This window comes from Hippocampus bargibanti, linkage group LG20 (assembly GCF_051943395.1).
Source record: "Hippocampus bargibanti isolate YZ-2025 linkage group LG20, ASM5194339v1, whole genome shotgun sequence".
NCBI lineage: Eukaryota > Metazoa > Chordata > Actinopteri > Syngnathiformes > Syngnathidae > Hippocampus > Hippocampus bargibanti.
In genome coordinates this window covers 10981613-11002631 of record NC_142753.1, presented here as the reverse complement: position 1 = coordinate 11002631, position 21019 = coordinate 10981613, and the positions used below count along the sequence as shown (strand labels likewise).

At 41.8% G+C, this 21019-nt stretch overlaps 1 protein-coding gene across 1 annotated transcript; it reads right to left on the bottom strand.

Moving 5' to 3' along the window:
- Positions 1-592: 592 nt before the first annotated feature.
- arpp21 (cAMP regulated phosphoprotein 21) lies at positions 593-14351 on the bottom strand. The gene is made up of 19 exons (XM_089023882.1): positions 14125-14351; positions 9316-9642; positions 9049-9087; positions 8904-8972; positions 8326-8410; positions 7974-8112; positions 6725-6862; positions 6533-6632; positions 6340-6435; positions 5395-5432; positions 5249-5305; positions 4270-4472; positions 3413-3535; positions 3200-3324; positions 2290-2358; positions 2031-2213; positions 1403-1481; positions 883-959; positions 593-789 (listed from the first exon to the last, which is right to left on the bottom strand). The coding sequence occupies exons 2-19, from the start codon at positions 9463-9465 to the stop codon at positions 688-690; spliced, it is 1872 nt and encodes a 623-aa protein (XP_088880008.1). The 5' UTR covers positions 9466-9642; positions 14125-14351; the 3' UTR covers positions 593-687.
- Between the last annotated feature and the right edge of the window lie 6668 nt (positions 14352-21019).

Here is a 21019-nt window from a genome sequence, read left to right as displayed (position 1 = left end):
GCAAATGTTGCTTTGTGCAATTTTAAAACGTTGGTGCATAAAGGGTTAAGGTATGATTCATATTTTTGCCATTATTAGCACCTGGTTATGATTTTTCCTTTGTCATGAGTGATAGACTTTATCGCATGATGACATTTTTGTACAAGCGAGTGATTGAATTTGCGTTATTTTGGGCAGTAGATGGCCATAAAGACTTAAAGTTAAAAAAAATATATATACACGCATATACACTCCTGTAGTTTTAGCTTCATCCTGCAATTGGAAAATAAAATTGTGTCGTGAAACTGCATTTGTCGCGACGGCGCTAAAGAGACCGACCACGATCCATTAAACGGGACTTTGCCATGTGCGTTTATTAAATATATTCACACAGTGTATTTTTATTTTTGGCATCAATCACAATATATAAGCATTTCATTTCAATATAAAACTCAACTTTGTGTATAGTATAAATTATGAAGTCAATACAGTTGTTTGGTGTTTAATTCTATACATATATATATATAAAAATTTATAGATGTACTATGAACCTTTGGTACAATGCATTAATGTGAGAGTGCTTTGTGTTAACATGCAGTGGGACAAAATGATATGCGTGTTTTTATGTGTGTGTGTGTGTGTGTGTGTGTGTGTGTGTGTGTGTGTGTGTGTGTGTGTGTGTGTGTGTGTGTGTGTGTGAGATCAATGTTATATGGTGGATGCGGGACCACAGTGGGGGTGCGGCGGTGCCACCATGCAGCAGTATCCCGCCTCATTGAGCTGACTGGGTACATACACACAAACTCCACTCTGCGAAAAATGAAAAAAAAAAAATAATAATAAAAGATTAGGAAACATCGGTTTTGTCATATTATTCAGATTTTTAGTTTATTTTATTATTACCTGAAGAATGCTACAGGGGTGTGGCGACATAGCCGTGTATGACTGCTGCTGCGGGACACCCACCGCGGGGGCATAACCTGGCGACAATAAAGAAAAACATCATGGCGGTGTGGTTTTTGTGGGCTAGAATATATATACATATTTTTTTTTAATATCTACAGTAAAGTCTCGTTATATCGATATTCAAGGGAGTCCGAAAAAATATCGATATAACCGGGACTATCGATATATCCGACCCTGTTTGCATGTAATTTTCTCCGTGCGTGCATAGAAATAGTATCAATATAACCGGGACTATCGATATATCCGATATCGATATAACGAGACTTTACTGTATTTTTAACCATTGCATGTTCCGCTGCGGATGAGTGTGAGCAGCAGGAAAAGAGACCGGTTCACTGTGAGACCCTCAGAACTTCATCTCTGACAGTGTAACGGCCCCCTTCTCTACTACTCGTGGCATTGATTCTTTTTTTATTTTTATTTTATTTTATTTTTTGGGGGGGGTTGATATATTTACCTGCGCTGCAACCCGGAGATGTGGCTTTGACCGGGTGTTGAGCTGAGGTAGGATACTGGCCATAGTAGAAGGCAGGCACCTAGAACAGAGTACAGTATGTACTCAACTACAGCAGTTGTCATGTATATTTGCGAGTGGGCCGTTTTTTTTTTTACATGAAACATTGAACATAATGCATTTTTAGATCATACATCTAATATTTTTGTCACAGAAATTATGTTATTAAAATACAATAATTGCAAATGATCTTTTCTATTTATGAATATTCGTGAGATTTAATATCGTAATTACCGTATTTTCGGAAATATAAGGCGCACCTTCAATGAATGACATATTTTAAAACATTTTCCATACATAAAACGCACCAGATTATGAGGCGCAAGGTCATCTTTTGAAAATATTTTTTATGTACGCCTTATAGAGCAGAAAATATGGTAGTTTAAATATTTAATTGAGATATTTGCTTATTAAAATACTCAACAAATACAGTAGGAGCCAAAATAGAGTCAATTATGATTTTATTCTCATTTTTTTTTTCTTGATATTGATGGCTGGTATCGACTTGATACCAATATCTGGTATCAATACTTGCCCATGCCCAATATTTAATGTGTGTATTATTTCCTACCTGTGGTGAAGGCTGGCAGTAGCTATGGGGGTTGGGAACTTGAGGAACAGCAGGGGGAAGTGACGGCGGCGGCGGCGGTGCTGCGAACACGTAGCCTTGGGCGGGAGGACAGAGGGGCGTGGCTTCCCCTGCTGATTGACAGCTGACAGCAACGTGGCCAAACTGCTGCGACAGGTCTTCCATCTGCGGGGAAATGAGGCAAATGTGAACAGGAAGTTAGTGTTGGGGCACTAACAGGAAGTGGGGCCCTGTTACATACGGCTGGGTATTGCTGCGAAGAGGCCATGGGCAGGATCTGCGGGGTAGCGTATGAGACAGATGAGTACACCTGGGAGACACACACACACACACACACACACACACACACACACACACACACACACACACACACACACACACACACACACACACACACACACACACACACACACACACACACACGTGTCAATTAGCTTATGCTCATTTGCATTTTGGTATTAAAGTTCAGATGTTCCAGTAGGCGCTGCATTGCTTTACTTTTTCTTTTTACTACGCTATAACAAAAGGTTAGCAAACGAATGCATCTACACACACTGTGTGTGTGTTTGTATGACTAGTCTTGTGAGGACCACTAATATTTTATACCATATGTAGTGAGGACAATTTTGACAAGTGAGGACATTTGGGCCGGTCCTCACAAGTTTTTCATTCTAAAGGGTTCTAGAGGGTCTATATATGCACCTGTTAAAGTTTCAGAAAGGTCCTCATAAATTCACCCAAAATGATTTTTTGGTGTGTATTTTCATTTCACTCGGATACACAAACTTTTTACTCACTGTGTGTGTTTATGTGTGTGTGCGTGGTTAACGAGACGAAAAATTTCATACCACAAAAAGTAAAACGATATTTTAACCAAATTCACCACAGGGGTGAGGACTTTGAATGTACCCATTGAGAAACCTCACTCCTGCTGTTATTTCAGTTTCAAGTCCACGTTTTATGTCTTTGTTTTTAAAGACGTTGAAGTGGGAAATGGGGTGACATTTAGTGTTGAAATGTAACACTCGTTCTTCTCTAAACTTCAGCAACGGTGGTCCTCACTCCTTATCTGGAGTTATCCAGACCTCACAAAACAGTTGAAACAGGAACGTCTGTGTGCATGTGTGTGGGTGTGTGTGTGTGTGTATTACCTGCTGTGGAGACTGTTGTGTAGCCTGCTGTGTCGGAGCTCCGTGCATCTGGCTCCTGATTGGCTGCTGAGAACCAGGCGGGTTGTACACAACGGGGCTTCCATCAGGGTTCAGGAAAGGCTGTCCTGAAACATCAGTGGCCATTTGAATTTTAAAATGGCTGCCCTTGTCGCTAATGTGTGTGTTTGTGTGAGCGTGTGTGTGTGTATTGACCGGTGTGCGGGTTGACCAGGATGCTTCCTGGTGGGATGCCATTTTCTTGGATGAAGGCAGGTTGGGCAGGGGTCTCGGTCATGACGGGTGGCTCCGTGGACACCCTGTAGAGTGTGACGGAACCTGGGGAAGAGAAATAAAGGATTTACGACTACACAATATTCATCCGCATCTCATTTTTCAGATGTCGACACCATTTTTTGTTTCCTAACAGACACCAGAGAAACGTTTTATAGCATCTAAAATAGCCAAAACACACAGGCTGTTATTTTTTGTCAAATGTAAAACACCAATAAAAATAAGTTAGTGTCCCAAAACTACTTTAAAATGATCTCGGACATGGCGAATTACAGAAGGTCCCGCCCCCTTGCCAGGATACTCCTTCACAAACTGCCTTGCTCCAGAATCAAAACAATGACTTCAGATTCGGAGAAGATGCTTTCTTGTTACTCATTCAGTTATGTAGTAGTACAGTTCAGTTGTATTTAAGTTACATTTGTATTTATTTTTTAAGATTTCATCACAAAACTTGAGAACCACACGCTTTTCAGTAGGCAACGTGCTACATGTTAGCATGATGTCACTCATGTCATTTTTTTTTAGTTTGAAAATGGTCAAAAATAATCACATTTTTACTTTTATCCCCCTCAAAAAATGAACGATGACAAAAAAAATGTATTTTTCTCATTTTTAAGGGTGCGAAGATGAACGGAAATGTAAAAATGTGCGTCAACGGGCGCGAAGGCAACGACTTTTTGCTGTTAATTAGACAGCGAGATCAGCACATTGCGATTAGCATTCAGCGTTAGCGACACGTCGGAGGTGTTTACAGTGTGAAAAACATCTCGGGCTTCCACCTGCTGCGCCATGGGGCTCCCAGCCGGGTTTGGCGGGAGCGTGGAGGCGGGGCTTAGGAGCGGTGGCGGGCCACTGGCACGAGGAGGAATCCGAGTCGGTGCTGCTCCACGGTCGGGGCTCGTTGCCGTAGCGACAGTCGGTCTCTGTGCTGCTCTGACGGCTGCTGCCTGTCCAGCTCGAGCCTGAGCTGTTGCGGCTCCCCCTGTGGATGACAAAATGGCCGCCGTTAACAGGAGAAGAACGGCGGCCATTTTGGGAAGGGATCCGATGCTACAACGACATCAGAAAAACTTTTTACAGCATCTAAAATACCCAAAACACGCCAGGACGTCTTGCCTTGCTCGAGAATCAAAACAATGGCTTTAGATTTGGAGAAGATGCTTTCTTGTTACTCATCCAGTTATGAATATGATTTAAATAGTTCTGAAGAGGAAAGCATAAATGTTTGCAATCGATTAAAGGAGTCCTCCCATATCAATTCGATCCGTCAATGACAGAAACGTAGCACCCAGAAAATGCACAAGATGGCGCCCAAGCTCCATTGGAAATGGGCTGATTTGTCTGCTGGGAATTTGTGTCAACTAGTATCAAATAGTAGTCTTGGTGCAACACACAACAAAAAAATTCTTTTGTGTCACGGTATTGATGTCTATTTGACCTTTAATTTCCTCTCTATTAAAACATGCCTATTTTTGCGTAATTTATCCAAACAGACGGTTCATTTATTACACCTGGTTGCGACATGACGTCATTGAAAAACTTTTTTTTTTGTCAAGGCAAACTGATAAAGGGAGTGAAGTTTGCCGAGTTTAAGTGGGAGTGGAGTCATTGTCAAATCAAAGTAGGCTTTTAAAAAAATGAGGGCTTTGTAATGTGAACGTGTCCTTAATTGCCAACTGTGCGCTCCTTTCAATTAGTCAGCGCGCAGTCGAGTATGTGTGTGTCGCTCGATGCAAATTAAGATGATGAATGTGCTACCTGAAGAGCTGCCTTCTCCTCTGGGTCTCGGCGTACGGGTTGCCTTCCTCTGCAGGCCTTCACACACACACACACAATTATGTTAATGATCCATTGTCGCGGGATTAAGGTGAACGAGGACATGGAGACAAGCCATGGGCGGTTACCTGCTCTCAACGTGACTACTCTCTTTTGGGGAGAAAGGCTGTTTAAAGAAGAAGAAGAAGATGTTAAATACAGTGGTACCTCGGTTTACGAACCCCTTGGCTTACGAACATTTCGGGTTACGAATGTTAAATTTATGAACATTTTACCTTGGCATATGAACTTTTTTCGTACACGAAGCTGCCTCATTGAGTGATGTGTCGTTCGCGAACGAGCCGGTTTTTCTAACAACAAAATGGCAACCGACAGTTTTTGCCCTCTATTCCCTGCCCCCAGATAAAGCCATGTGATTGGTCAAGAACGCAGCAGTGAGGGGGGTGGTTTAAACATTAAAGAGATAGGCAGACGATGGTGAGAGAGTTTCAACTTTGATTGTTCAAAGGCAGAGTGTAGACTGCAAGGTTAAAATATCCCATCAATCAAACAACCCACACAAGCCATCTGTACACTTGATGCAAAAAGCTATCAAACCAGCTAAACAGAACACAATTAATGAGGAACTAGATAAAATTATCGCAGAGAAAGCACCTACAAGGGATCATTCCTCAAGATGGTGAAAGAAGAAGGCTACGTTCATCATCAAGTGTTTAATGCTGATGAAACCGGCCACTCCATTCCATCAAGCCATCAACGACCATCACAAAGGTAAATAAAACGACTTTGTTATACAGTCCAGTTTATTTCTTTAATAATAATACCATAGCACATTTATTATACATAAAATAAGGTATATTTTGTGTAGTTTTAAGGCTTAGAAAATTACAAAATTATGTTTTATGGGGACCTGGGAACGGATTATCCTCACTTTAATGTTTTCCTATGGGAAATTATTTTTTGGGATACACACTTTTCGCCTTACACACTGTGTCTGGGAACCAATTAAATTCGTAAGCCAAGGTATCACTGTATTGTTTTCTTCTAAGTGTGAGTGAAGCTGGGTGTTTCACCTCCTGGTTGAAGGCGCTGTCTCGCATTTTTTGGTACTCTTCCTCTCGGTCCTCCATCGACTTGCTTTGCTTGTCGCGCAAGGTGTAGCGTCGCGACTGAGGCAAAAAATGACAGGGAAAAAGAAAACATGAAAGAATGAACCATCAGAACAAAGAACCGGAGTCCTCTGTTTGGAATGGAAACACAACGTACCTGCTCGTCGGTGCTGCTGTTACGTTTCAAAATGCTTTTCCACTGTAGGATCTGTGCAGCTTTGTCATCCTGAACCTGATCCAGGAAACGCTGTTCCGGTCTGGAAAAGAACAACAAAACACCAAAAGCGTTGATTGCATCCATCGCCTTCCACCAAAACGGACACGCTCATATCGAGTGGCGGGTGTTTACATCCGGGTGTTGCTGGTCCGATTGACAATGACCGACTTTCCCGTCTGGTCCACGTTATGCTCCATGCCGAAGAAGGCGGCCACGCGATGCACTAGCATGCGGTGGTATGAAGACATGTGCGGGAACTTCTTGAAAGCGCTGGAGAACCATGAACCGTAACGTTGGGATGGAAGAGGAGTAGAAACGCCATCCAAGTATATACAGTCATACCTTGGCTTACGAACTTAATTGGTTCCCGGATAGTGTGTAAGGCGAAAAGTGTGTATGCCAAGAATTAATTTTCCGTAGGAAACCATTAAAATGAGAATAATCCGTTCCCAGTTCCCCATCAAACATCATTTTCTACTTTTCTAATTCTAAATGTGCTATGTTATTATAATTAAAGAAATAAACTGTATTGTATAAAAAGTCATTTTATTTACCTATGTGATAATCGATGGCTTGATGGAATGGAGTGTTCAGTTTCATCAGCACTTGATGAGGAACGTAGCCTTCTTCTATCACCAGCTTGTGGAATGATCCCTTATAGGTGCTTTCTCTGCCATAATTTTACCTTGTTCCTCATCAATAGCGTTCTGTTTAGCTGGGTTGATAGCTTTTTGCATCAAGTGTACAGATGGCGTTGTTTATGGAGCCTGATTGATGGGATATTTTGACCTTGCAGTCTACACTGCCTTTGAACTATCAAAGTTGAAACTCTCTCACTGTCGTCTGCCTGTCTCTTTAATGTTTAAACCACCTCCCTTCACTGCTGCGTTCTTGACCAATCACGTGGCTTTAACCGAAAACTGGGGGCGACACATCACTCATTGTGGCGCTCCGTGTGTATCCTGAAAAAAGTTGGTATGCCAAGGTAAAATTTTCATAAATTTAACGTTCGTAAACTGAAGAGTTCGTAAGCCAAGGGGTTCGTAAAACCGAGGTGTCACTGGAGGCATGCAGAATACATGTTGATTTATATAGCCTTTTAACAACAGCTGTAACGAAGCACTTCCCTTTTAGAAGGGAAAAAAACAATGCAATAAAAAACAATAAAATTTGGGAATGGCACTCAACGTCACGCTTTTCTATTGCCGAATAAATTCAGGAATGGCAGTGAATGAGTTAATTGAAGTTTTCCCAAAACATAAATGAGCGTCTTCAATCTTGAGCAGACTTTGAAGTGTGAATCATTATTTCGATAGCGCACAAGGACGCGCTCTCCTTCACATTTACACACATGCAGTGGAGTTAATGTGTGTGTGTATACCTTTCTCCCGTAATGAAGGTGACCATGTCCTGCTCCAGCTTAAGCATCATCATACAGTCTCTGGGGTTACTGTTCAGCGTATCCACGATGAAACGCTGTAGATCCACACCCGTTGAGTCGCGGTACTCCACACTGCTCTCTAAAATGCGCACACACATACAAAAACCCTTAATGGGGTTTTAAATGCATTTATTTGAAGAAAGGGAGAGAGGGAGGAAGGAACGATGCAAGAACAAGAGGGGAAGGGGAGGAAAGTCTGCTAGCTTTATGCTAACACGCATAGAAAATCTCATAGACAGGCTAATGAAATTAGCATCGATATTGTGTCCTTTGTATTTCTGACTGCGCTCACCTTTAGAGGGTGTGTTGCCATTGTCCACTTCCTCCTCCTGACAGGAAGTGCGACTGTCTTGGCAGATTTCTGCGACCGATGGCGCCTGCCACGCAGACAGGAAATGGAGATGAAGAAAATTGATGATGATGATGATGAAGATAACAAAGCACAGTAAAGTGATGACTTGGCTTGTGAACTTAATTGGTTCCCAGACAGAGTGTGTTAGGTGAATAGTGTGTATCCCAAAAATTAATTTCCCATAGGAAACCATTAAAATGAGAATAATCCGTTCCCAGGTCCCCATAAAACATTTTCGACTAAATAAGCTGTAAAACTACCCCCCCCCCTCACTACTGCATTCTTGACCAATCACATGGATTTAACTGAAGACTGTGGGCGGGGAATAGAAGACAAAAACAAATCGGCTGCCAATTTCTTGTTAGAACGGGCTCGTTTGCGAACGACACATCACTCATCGTGGCACTCCGTGTGTATCCCGAAAAATAGTTTGTATGCCAAGGTTAAATTTTCATACATTTAACGTAAACCGATAAGTTCGTAAAGCAAGGGGTTCGTAAACCGAGGTATCACTGTACCTGAAGTTGTTCTTCCTGATCGGGCGAATCGTCGCATATGGCCATGCTGCGCACGAGCTTGCCTTTGGCCTGCGCCGACAGAAGCGGAACAAAATGTCAACGCATTTTTTGACGAATGGCGACCTGGGATGGTTTTTGCGCTTACCTTGACTTTTTTCGGCGCTGGCGTCTGGTGACAAAGACTCTGCGAGGGACAACATTTGTCATTCCCAGTGTGTGCGTGTACATTATTAATGCGATGCCCCGTTTCCCGTGTTTTTTTTAATCCCCCGTGGCGGAAAATAATGAGGGGCGGGAGCATGAAGCGGAGCGGGTGTAGCCTCTTGGGTGTTAAACCCTCAACCTGGTTATTGTATGTCGAAATTATTGACAGTTTTGGTGTCTCTATGCCCGGACAAGTATCCAACTATACCTGCTTGCTGTCTTTGTCGTCGTCCTCCTGGCGGGTGGGCGTTGCGGCGCAGGGGTGAGGAGGCGGGGGGGTAGCGATGACATCACACGACACCACGTGGCAGGTGTGGTCCGCCTCCGGCGCTGTATCCATTGTACGTCTGCAAAGCATGCGTGGCGATGACCACGTGCATGTGGATGCCGACCTGCGCTTTAGTGAAGAGGCTGAGGGATGAATGATGAGGTCATATATCCCATGATCCCACGGGGCGGTCACCAGAAACGCAATTATCCTGCTCTTCCTCGTTCTTCTGCGATGGAGTGTGGGGGGGGGGGTGAAAGAAAAGGGCTGTGGAATAGAGGTGGGGGGATTATTATTGCATGCGCATACAGTCATTTCCAACAGCTGCTGCGACATAAAGGCATAGCTTCTGCCGATGACATCACATGTGTGTGTTTTTGTACGACTAGTCTTGTGAGGACCATTAACATTTGATACCAGATGTAGTGAGGACATTTTTACTCACTGTGTGTGCGTGTGGTTAATGAGAGGAAAAGTTTCATACCATAAAAAGGAAAATGATATTTAAACCAAATGATATTTTAACCAAATTCACTACAGGGGTGAGGACTTTGAATGTACCCATTCAAAATGTACCCATTCAGAACCCTCACTCCTCCTGTTATTTTTTCAGTTGGAAATGGGGTGACGTTTAGTGTTCAAATGTAACGCTCGTTCTTCTCTAAACTTATCAGCAACGGTGGTCCTCACTCCTTATCTGGAGTTATCCGGACCTCACAAAACAATTAAAACAGGAATGTGTGTGTATGAGTGTGTGTGTTATCCTCCATCCTAGCTTTCCAAAGGCCCTCCTGGCCTGACAGCTAATTGCTACTCAAAGCCTATTACAGTAAGTGTGCATTTGTTGAGTGTGTGCGGCATTTGTGTATTTACATATAATGTGTGTGCATGTTCAAACGCATCCTAGAGCTTTTCTTAGAAGCAGCAGCTGCGCGCACTATCATCCGATACCGGCGAAATATTCCCAGAATACCCGAGCGGCGGCGGGACTGGTGGCGAGGGCCAAAAACACACACACATGCATGTGCCGAAAGGAAATGGCTTCACATTCCGTTGGAACGCGACGCCCCGGGGGATCGATCGTTTTATCCCGGTAACACCTGAGACGGCGGAATAATGAGCTCCGAGGATGGCAGGTCCCAAAACGGGCTGGCGGGAGATTAAAAAGAAGCAAGAAGCAAAACGTGGCGATCACTGGCACCATGCTTGAAAGAGACAAACGGCGACGACGCTTACACCCACACACGCTGTAGAATGACATTGAAATGGACACAATATTAGGTACACCCTGTGACTGCTACATGAACAATCCTCGCCCCGTTAACAAATATTTCAATTAATATCGACAGGGGCGGCTAAATTTGGTGAAAAAAAAACATTAAATTAAATAAATCTCAATCTCAAATTTCAATATTTCTAGCTCAGTATCTAACTCGCTATCTATTAGCTAGCTAGCTAGCTGGCTAGCTATTTAGCTCACTCGGTACCTAACCCGCTATCTATTAGCTAGCTAGCTTTCTATCTATTTCACTTACTTCCGGGTTGAGTGTGAACGCTGGCGCGTGTGGCTGCCGCTGCTCACCCACAGTAAAACTAATCCTGTGACTGTAAAGTGTCTTTGAGAGTTTTGAAATGCGCTTATAAATGAAATGTATTATTATTATTATTGTTATTATTATTATTAACATGGGCCTTATTTAGACAAAATAAAGACTACGTTGACCTCTAGTCAAATTCATGTAAAGACAAATATGATGGACAGTTCAGTTTTCAAAATAATAATAAACATTGTCAAACAACTGATCGGTCGCCAGACAGTCACGTTTAGGCCACACATAGCCAGTCAAAAACAAGGTTATCGGTTCATCTCAGGGTACATAAATAAACAACTGATTGGTTGTCCAAAAATCATTGTCCACTCACATTCGGACAAAAAAATGGATTGGTCGCCAGTTAATGTGTGGGCAGAACGTTTTACATGCACATAGACACCAATGGAGTTTTTAAAATAGAGTTTTAAAAGACGTGCTAAGCCTAGCCTGCGGCCATTTTGTGTAATACATTTACTATGTATAGCTTTTTTTTTAATATATTTGTAGGGAATGTAGACAAAAAAAAACAACAAATAAAGAAGTACGACTGTGTGTGTGTGGAGGAGGGGGGGGGGTGTTAGAGTCCAGTTTTTAGCAGACAAGCTAACCATTAGCCGAATGCGCTTCCATATTGTTTTATACATTTCCTATGGCCCTCGGGGGACTCTACAAAATGGCCCCCAATCATAAAATGGCTTCCTATCGCTGTTTTAAAGTGAGAACTTTCCGGAAAGGCGGATGTAAAACTCAAGAAAGGGAATTTTAGGAACGTAGACGAAAGAAATAGATGCCTCGGAGGACGAAGAAGAGGACGGCGGCAGAGGAGGTGTGACACCATCATTAGCACGTGATGGATGGCGGGCGGTAGACGAGGAGCACGCGGCGACATCATCATCATCATCATCATCATCATCATCATCATCCATCTGCCGCCTCGCTAGCGTCCAGGAGCTACTTAAGGGCGTACTTGCACGACGTCGTTTAACAGCGTTTGGCATGATTGCGATTGGGCAAGGTAGCAATAATTGCAAAGAACACGGCGAGTGTCGCCATGGCACCAATTAAAACAAATGACATTGCCAACGTGAATGTGACCAAGTGTGCCGTTAAGTTATTTGGACGAAAATGTGTCTTTTTTTGTTTCTTTGGATTGATTTCTATTGTGCCAGATGGTGGTTAATATCTGGCAAGAAATAGCCAATCGTTGTGGCCTGTGGATAAGTACGTATATAGTGCGCTTGTAGGTTTTGGATTGTTTATTTATTTTGGTCCATATTTATGTATTTATTTATTCATGTATGTATTTATTTGGCTTTTTGATTTGGTAATCTACTCATTTATTATTTTATTAGTCTATTACTTAGTTTATATCTATTAATATATTAATCTATTTATTTAGTAATCTATTCATTTATGACTATATATTACTCTATTACTCAGTCTATGAATCTATTAATCTGTTAATATAGTCTTCTATTAATGTAGTAATCTATTTATTTCTTTAGTAATCAATTAATTTATTACTCTATGCCTCTGTTTGTCTATTTAATTTATTAATCTGTGTATTTATTTATTTGGTAATCTATTAATGTATGTATTTATTTATTCATGTATGTATTTGTGTTTGCATATTTGGTAATGTACTAATGTATTATATTACTTTATTACTCAGTTTCTATTAATCTATTTATATATTAATCTATTAATTTATTTAGTAATCTATTAATTTAGTACTATATTATTCTATTACTCAGTGTATCTATTAATCTATTTTGTCGATATTATGTGAATCCAATTGTGCAGCATGGTATGATAAAGTGACTATACACTATTTAATAGCTCTCGCTAGCCCCTATATCAAAACAATGGCTTCAGATTTGGAGAATATGCTTTCTTGTTACTCATCCAGTTATGAATATGATTCAAATAGTTCTGAAGAAGAAAGCATACATGTTTGCAATCGATTAAAGAATTTATTCCGTGTCATTTTGAGGCACAGGGGTGGGAAATGTCGCACCCAAAAAAGGCAGAACATGGCGACAAAGCCGTGTAAGGAATTAATCAGCCCGTTTCCACAGCCTGATTAATTCCTCACATGGAGCTTTGTCGCCCTCTTCTGCCTCTTTTTGGTCCTACTCGACATTTTCAGACCAAAGTACAGCAAAATGCATTGACGTGATGCAAGGACTGCCACAATGTGTCCTTTTTTCGGTGAGGGGCGTTCCTTCAGTGACGTCACGTACGAACTCGTCACCAATTCAAAAACAAGACTTCCTGAATATTCAGCGCCAGTCTTAAAACGTAAAATGTAGCTATATGCGGTGGAATCTTTGTAAAATACGCTCAGTCGAAGTCATTTGAAGACATTTTACAAATTATGGACACAACTTGTCCGGAGACGTCGGTTGTCCTTTAAACAGAAAGTAAGTTAAAAAAATATCGGTTACATTATTATGATGGGTGCACCTGTGTAGCCACAGCATCTTTTGTGGCTGCGACAGCTGCGTCAAAGCCTCCCAAAAAAAGTGGTAGGGGCGAAAAAACCTACCCGCATGTCACTACCGTCATCATCCTTTTTGTGTGTGTGTGTGTGTGTGTGTGTGTGTGTGTGTGTGTTTAAGATATGTGAAATCCCCCGAGCAAGCCACGTGTGCTGTGAAAGTTCCAAAAACAGGTGTCGCGTAGAAGATGTAAGAAGAAAACGAAGCTCCACACTTGCCGATGTGTCGCATTACTGTTGACCCGGGACACGCTTGACGACGGCGGGGCTATTTTTACCTGACGGCGTGGGGGGGCGGTGGGGCTGGTGAAAAGGGGGTAAGGGGTGGACTTACTGCTGCCGGCTGTCATAAAAAAAACCTCCAAAATAAATAAAATGGTTTCGTTTATCAAACGGATAGTTGACGAAGGAAATCAGATTTCGTGAAATTTAGCGAATTGAAAGCGAGGGGCGATCAGTTAAAAAGCACGTATCACGCGGTTAAATGACACTTCGATCGTCGTAGTCACTTAAAAAAAACCCACAAAACAAATCGAACATTTCTATCTTAATATTTCCTTAAATTGGCAGCGAATGTAAGAAACGATCTTTTTTAGTAACCTCCCTCCCCATGTGTGTCTATGTGTTCGCGTAGTACCGAAGGGCGGATGAGCTTACCGCGAGGTGAAAGCGAGCTAAGGCCGGTATGGAGCTCCTCTCTGCGGGGCTTGAAGCTGTCGAATGAGGCGTCGAGCTCCTCCTCCTCCGCTTTTGCTTCGTTCTAGTCGGGGAGGGGCCAGAGGGGATGTGGGGGTGGTGGTGGTGTGCGGGTTAGGTTGGGAAGTCGGTTCAGAGACCCCCTTGTACCCCAACCGAGTCACCTGGCCGGTTTACCGTCAGTGGGCGTCAAATGCCGTGAAACAAAAAGGACATAGCACGTTAAACAAGCGCATATGATACTGACCAGAAATGCTTAGAGATGCTTTAACGCCCCCCCCCCAAAAAAAAAAAAAAAAAAAAAACAGTGTGTAAGGCAAAAAGTATGTATCGCAAAAATTAATTTCCCATAGGAAACCTACACATGCTCATTCTTCCGGCCTGCTTTTTGGGTTTGACAAGTTTGACAACCTTGCTATAACACATATAGAGGGATAAAACTACTTGTGACAATCAAATAATCAAATAAAGGTCTTACACATACGGTATTTGAACTAGCATCTTTAAGCATTTAAAAATAGTTTTTTTGTGCATTTTTCGTCCATAAAAGTGTTGCGAATGTGCATAAGATACGAGATCAAAGGCGACAGAGATTATTTCGCAGGGTTTGGTATGCATACACACACACACAACACAGCTGTTGTGGTCAGTATGACAGGCATGCGGCCACAGAGGAGACTCTGGGATTGGTCGCCGGCGAGGTCGAGTTACATAAACAGGCGTCATGATACTACCAAATGTAGAGCTGAGCCAAGAGTTGGTGCATTTGTGAGCTTGTGTCACTTTATCTCACGTCACTTCCCTCACTTACATCCTCGCTTTACGCCATTGAGAAAGCGGGGCTCATTTCCAGTCAATGGCGATGCTAACCTAGGTATTAGCTAGTTAGCATAGCTTGGATTCATCTCATCGTTAAAAGTTATAGCTGTGCGACATTCTCTACTTTGTGGGGGATGATTGGCTAATTAAGATAAGCTAATTGGGTTGCTAAAGAAATGCTACATGTTTGCAACTATTTTTGATAATTCATGACATAGCTAAGTAGTAACGCCAAATGCAATTTTAGGCAATCTCAGGCTAATGCGTCTTAGCTAATTATTTTTGTGTAGAGCCACTGACTTCAGGAAAAGTCTAGACTCGATTTTGGCTAATTCTAAGATAAATTGGATACTACGTAGAGGATACATGATACACATACTACATTTTAGACATAGTTTTGGCTTAAATATTATATATTATTTCCTTCTTTTCATACAAGCCAATGGAAGATTAGCCTTTGTTGAAGGCTAAGCTAATTTTGCAATCGTTGCTTACTTGATGGCTACATGAACAGAGTACTGTACATGCATCAGTGGAGTGTGCACGTAAACATAACAAACATATCTGTAAATAATAAATAACCAGTCATCATCCATTTGCCGCCTACTGTAGCGTATGTGAATGACACCTCAACAAGTGAGGCTTATGAATTATTAATTACACATGCACCCGGGACTTGTGACTCATGAATATTCAAATGGACATTTATGAATATTTAAAGAATAATGGGAAGAACGAGCGAGCTAGCAGAGAGGCGGCAGACAAATCCACCCCGCCTCATCGTCCACATCCATTCTAATCCATTCTAATGATGTCATTGCTCCGACATTGTCACAGTGAGATCACTATGTTTACAAATTAATAATACATTAAATAAATAAAGTAAATAATAAATTAAATCCATAATAATAAATAATAAATTAAATAAACGCTAAACACTAAATAAACAAATAACTGATAAATAATAAATAAAAAATAAATAATCAACAATCAATAATAAATGAGTAATAAATGATAAATAATAAATAATGAATAAATGCTAAACGCTAAATAAACAAATAACCGATAAACGATAAATAAATAATAAATAAATAGTCAATAAATAATAGACCAAAAAATTTTAAATTAAAATAAATACACAAATAAGCAGAGAAATAAACAAAAATAAAAATTAATAAAAAATTATAAAAATAAATTGATAAATAAATACTAAAATTAAAATAAAGCAAAGCGAATTGTTCTTGACCCACTTTCAGCCAATACCGAGCGGGCCCAAAAACAACATTTCAGAATTTGAGTCTGCTTGCTGTCGACTGAAAATGACATCACAATGCCAAATTGCCCAGCTTGCCAATGTCACATGACCAAATCCAGAAAGCAGGTGAGGCGTAATTGGCCAATCCCTAAGTGATGTCATTTTCAGTCGACAGCGAGTGTCGCCACAACGGCTGTCACCCGGAAAAGAACAAAAATGGCTGCACTTTGCTTCTCATTCCACAAATTAATTAAAATGTCTTCAGACAAGTTTTAATCGATGGAGAAATGTATACGTGGCAAAACAAAAAGCTCATTCTGCTCAATAACTTTTGATTCATGATCCTGTTGACAATTGGCGTCACGGAGTGAGCCTTCCATATTGGGATCCCGTGTCTTGACTGGCAAGAGAATGCCGATACACAGTACGCTTGTGGTAATTTTAGCCGGCGTGCGTCAGTGCTGCTTCCAACGTTACAAAACCAACGAGAGAGAAGCTAACGCCAGTGGGCGTGCTCAACTTTTTACCTTCTCTGATCAATGAGCACCTGACTGACTCACCGAGAGGAAGGAGGAGCTCTCGGGACGCGGCACGACAAAAAAACTCGGTAGGCCGCCTACGACGGGGAGAAGAGAGAGCGAGAGAGACAGACAGACAGAGACAGAAAGACAGAGACAGAAAGACAGAGAAAGCGAGAGAGGCAGACAGCTAGCTAGCTAATAGATAGCTGATAGCTATTTATCAGCAAGCTAGCTAGCTAATAGATAGCAAATAGCTATCTATCTAGATAGCTATATAGCTAATAGATAGCGAGCTCGATAGCTAACGAGCCAGCTAGGTAGCTAATAGATAGCTAGCTCGCAAGCTAACGAGTCAGCTAGATAGCTAATAGATAACAAATAGATAGCAAATAGAGTGCTAGCTAGGTAGACAGCTATATAGCTAATAGATAACTAGCTGGATAGCTAACGAGCCAGGTAGGTAGCTAATAGATAGCTAGCTCGAAAGATAACGAGTCAGCTAGATAGCTAATATATAACAAATAGCAAATAAAGTGGTAGCTAGGTATACAGCTATATAGCTAATAGATAGTTAGCTTGATAGATAATAAGCCAGCTAGGTAGCTAATAGATAGCTAGCTTGATAGATAACAAGCCAGCTCGGTAGCTAATAGATAGCTATCTCGATAGCTAACAAGCCAGCTAGATAGCTAATAGATAGCAAATAAAGTGCTAGCTAGGTAGACAGCTATATAGCTAATAGATAGCTAGCTTGATAGCTAACGAGCCATCTAGGTAGCTAATAGATAGCTAGCTCAATAGCTAAAGAGCCAGCTAGATAGCTAATAGATAGCAAATAAAGTCCAAGCTAAGTAGCCAGCTAAATAGCTATATAGCTAGCCAGCAAGATAGATAGCGGAATAGCTAGATAAATTAAAAACACCTCCACAGCGAGTTAGTTAAAAACAACAAGAAAAATCATCGGAATTGATCAAAAGTTAGACTTTTCAGGTACTTCCCGCTTCTCCCTGACCTTGCCAGCCCCCTTTGCTTCATTCCTCTCATTTTATTTTCTTCTTTTTTCCCGTTCTTTATCCCCCTTCTCTTCTTCTTCTTCCTCCTCCTCCTCCGCCACGGGCATCGTATACGGGCGGCCTTTAAGCGACGGCGTAGCGTGGCTATTTATATTTGTTGCTAATGAGGCGAGATCTCAGCGGCTACCATGGCAACCGTCTCCGTGGAGACCGTGCTCTTGGATACATCATCTCCCCATACCACTTAGGAAAAAAAAAAAAAAAACGTCCTTCCCATGCTAACGTCGGACTAATTAACGCTCCGTTATTGGCGCACCAGCGCACCTCGCCTTCAATATTAAAAAAAATTAAACGCTAGGTGGAAGCGCACCAAACTTTTTTTTTTTCGGGGGGGGGGGGGGCTTCTGCTCAATTTTGCTCTCATTTGTGAAAACACACACTAACACACACACACACATTCCTGTTTCAATGGTTTTGTGAGGTCCGGATAACTAAGGAGTGAGGACCACCGTTGCTGATAAGTTTAGAGAGGAACTAGTGTTACGCTTGAACATTAAATGTCACCCCATTTCCCACTTCAACTTCTTTAAAAAAAAAGAAATAAAAAGTGGACTTGAAACTGAAATAACAGCAGTAGTGAGGACTCTGAATGGCTACATTCAAAGTCCTCACCCCTATAGTGAATTTGGTGAAAATATCGTTTGACTTTTTGTGGTATGAACTTTTGCCTCTCATTAACCACACACACACACATACACACACAGTGAGTAAAAAGTGTGTGTATCCAAGTAAAATGAATATACACAAAAAAAACATTTTGAGTGGATTTGAGGACCTCTCTGAAACTTTAACAGATGCATATATAGACCCTCCAGAAGCCTTTCGAATGAAAAACTTGTGAGGACCGGCCAAAAGATCCTCAGTTGTCAAAAATGTCCTCACTACGAATGGTATAAAATGTTAGTGGTCCTCACAAGACTCGTCATACAAACTCACACACACTCTGGTGGCATCTTCATATTCCCTTTGAGAATTTGACAAAAATGTTCCTTTGCGGGTGACAGCTGTGAGCAGAGGAACACACACACACACACACACACACACACACACACACACACACACACACACACACACACACACACACACACACACACACACACACACACACACACACACACACACACACACACACACACACACACACACACACACACACACACACACACACACACACACACACACACACACCAAACTTCCTCAGAGGTCCTGACAGGTGCTGCATTGTTATGGCATGTCCGACCGTGGCAGCTTGTTTGCCTCAGACCTCTCACCCTCTGATGACTCACGCATGACGAGATGGGGGTGGGGGGGGAGTGGCGAAGATGTTTTCGGGGGGTGGCAAGTGAGCCCGGTGTGGGGGATGAGGTGACATTCAGGTTGTGGGGAAAGGGTTGGAATTGTCTTAAAGGAGTTGTACGGCACATCTCACATTGCTAAGGGGCTAAGAAGCTGAAATCACTCTTTCAAAGTTATCTATGTGTGAGAGTGGGGGCTAGATTGTGTCTGCAATTGTTTCTCATATGTGTTGAGTGATTGATTAGTGTGTGTGTGGGACGTTGCTTATTTATGGTGAAATAAAGTATGTGAGAGTGGATGTGAGAGATTTTAAGTGTGTGAGAGAATGATTATCTGGGGGTGTTTGCCTGTTTGTGTTTATGTGGGTATCTGTGCAATAGTTCTAAAAGTGCATTGACGTGATGGAAGGACTGCTACAATGTGTCCTTTTTTCGGTCAGGGGGCGTTCCTTTAGTGACGTCACGTACGGACTCGTCACCAACTCAAAAACAAGACTTGCGGAATATTCAGCGCGAGTCTTAAAAGGTAAAATATAGCTATATGCGGTGGAATCTTTGTAAAATACACTTAGTAGAAGTCATTTGAAGCCATTTTACAAATTATAGACACAACTTGTCCGGAGACGTCGGTTGTCCTTTAAGAAAAAAAAAAAAAACTACAAAAAGACAGAAAAAAGGATAATCGTGATGGCGCACCGATCGTCACTAGCGTCATCGTCATCATTTCTGGAGGGTGCGCCGGTGCACTTTAGACCATCGGGAGCTACTTGACACTCTGCAACAAAGAAAGGGAAACACAAAAAAAATCGAGTGTACAAAAGGTTTATTTTTCCACATTGTTGTGTAAGGGTTCGTTTCATCTTCCCACTCGCACCCCCTTCCGTTAGCGCGCACCCCCCCCCCCCCTCAACTCTCCCACACAGGTTAGATCCAATGGAAGGTGCCATGCAGGCATTTCGGCGTGATCTATTTTTTTATAGCGGTCGGTAATCTCTTTCCTCCCTCGACACCCACACTTTTTAAGTGGGGGGGGGGGGTGCGCGGGGGTGGCAAGAAAATGAAAAAGGGCGAGGTGGTGAGGTGGTGGGAGGGGCTGAGCGCTCATGAGAGCCAGGAGGTAGTTGTTATAGTAACTGCGTTTCTATACCTGTCAATCACGGCTATTTCGGGGGCCGGCGGTTCCTACGGGTGGTGCGTTATGAGCCGTGTGGCGCGCAGAGCTGCTTCGACAAGGAGAAAATTATCATTCGCTCAAAATTAACACCCTTCATGGCGCGCACCACTTTTTCGCACTTTGCTGTGTGAAAGACGGCGCGATATTGTGATTCCGGCAGGAAAAGGAAAATAATAAATAAATTTGCAGATGCAAATGCTGAGATGATGACGCACCACTCAAACACCAAATATATATTTAACTGAATAAATAAATACACATGAAGGGTGATGAGGTGTTAGCAAGTGCGCTAACGCCTTTTAACATCATGTGTTAAAAAGGCATACGCGCACTTGCTAATAATTGAAAAACAGCCACAAGGCAAAAAAATAGTGTGGAAAAAAAACAAGTTTAAATAGTTCAAAAAGAAATTTAAATAGCAACATGAAAATACAGGAAAAAAATACAAAGCAAGAGAAACGTTTTAGAGGTGCCAAGATGGCCGCCATGTTGCATTAGGGAGCCATTAAATGGATGTGGAGTGGAGGTGAACCTTCTAACACCAATTGAAAAACAGCCACAGAAAAGAAATTGGAAAAAAAGACAAGGCAAAAAATAGTAAAAAACTAGTTTAAATAGTTCAAAAAGAAATTTAAATAGCAACATTAAAATACAGGAAAAAAATACTAAGCGTGAGAAACGTTTTGGACTTGCCAAGATGGCCACCATCTTGCATTCGG

Excerpts from the sequence above, each read along its gene's own strand:
- arpp21 (XM_089023882.1), bottom strand. The coding sequence starts at position 9,465 with ATGCTTTGCAGACGTACAATGGATACAGCGCCGGAGGCGGACCACACC. Across the intron at positions 6,863-7,973 it reads ACCTTCATTACGGGAGAAAG|CGCTTTCAAGAAGTTCCCGC; the intron begins GTATACACACAC and ends ATGGTTCTCCAG. Across the intron at positions 2,214-2,289 it reads CTTCGCAGCAATACCCAGCC|ATGGAAGACCTGTCGCAGCA; the intron begins GTATGTAACAGG and ends ATTTCCCCGCAG.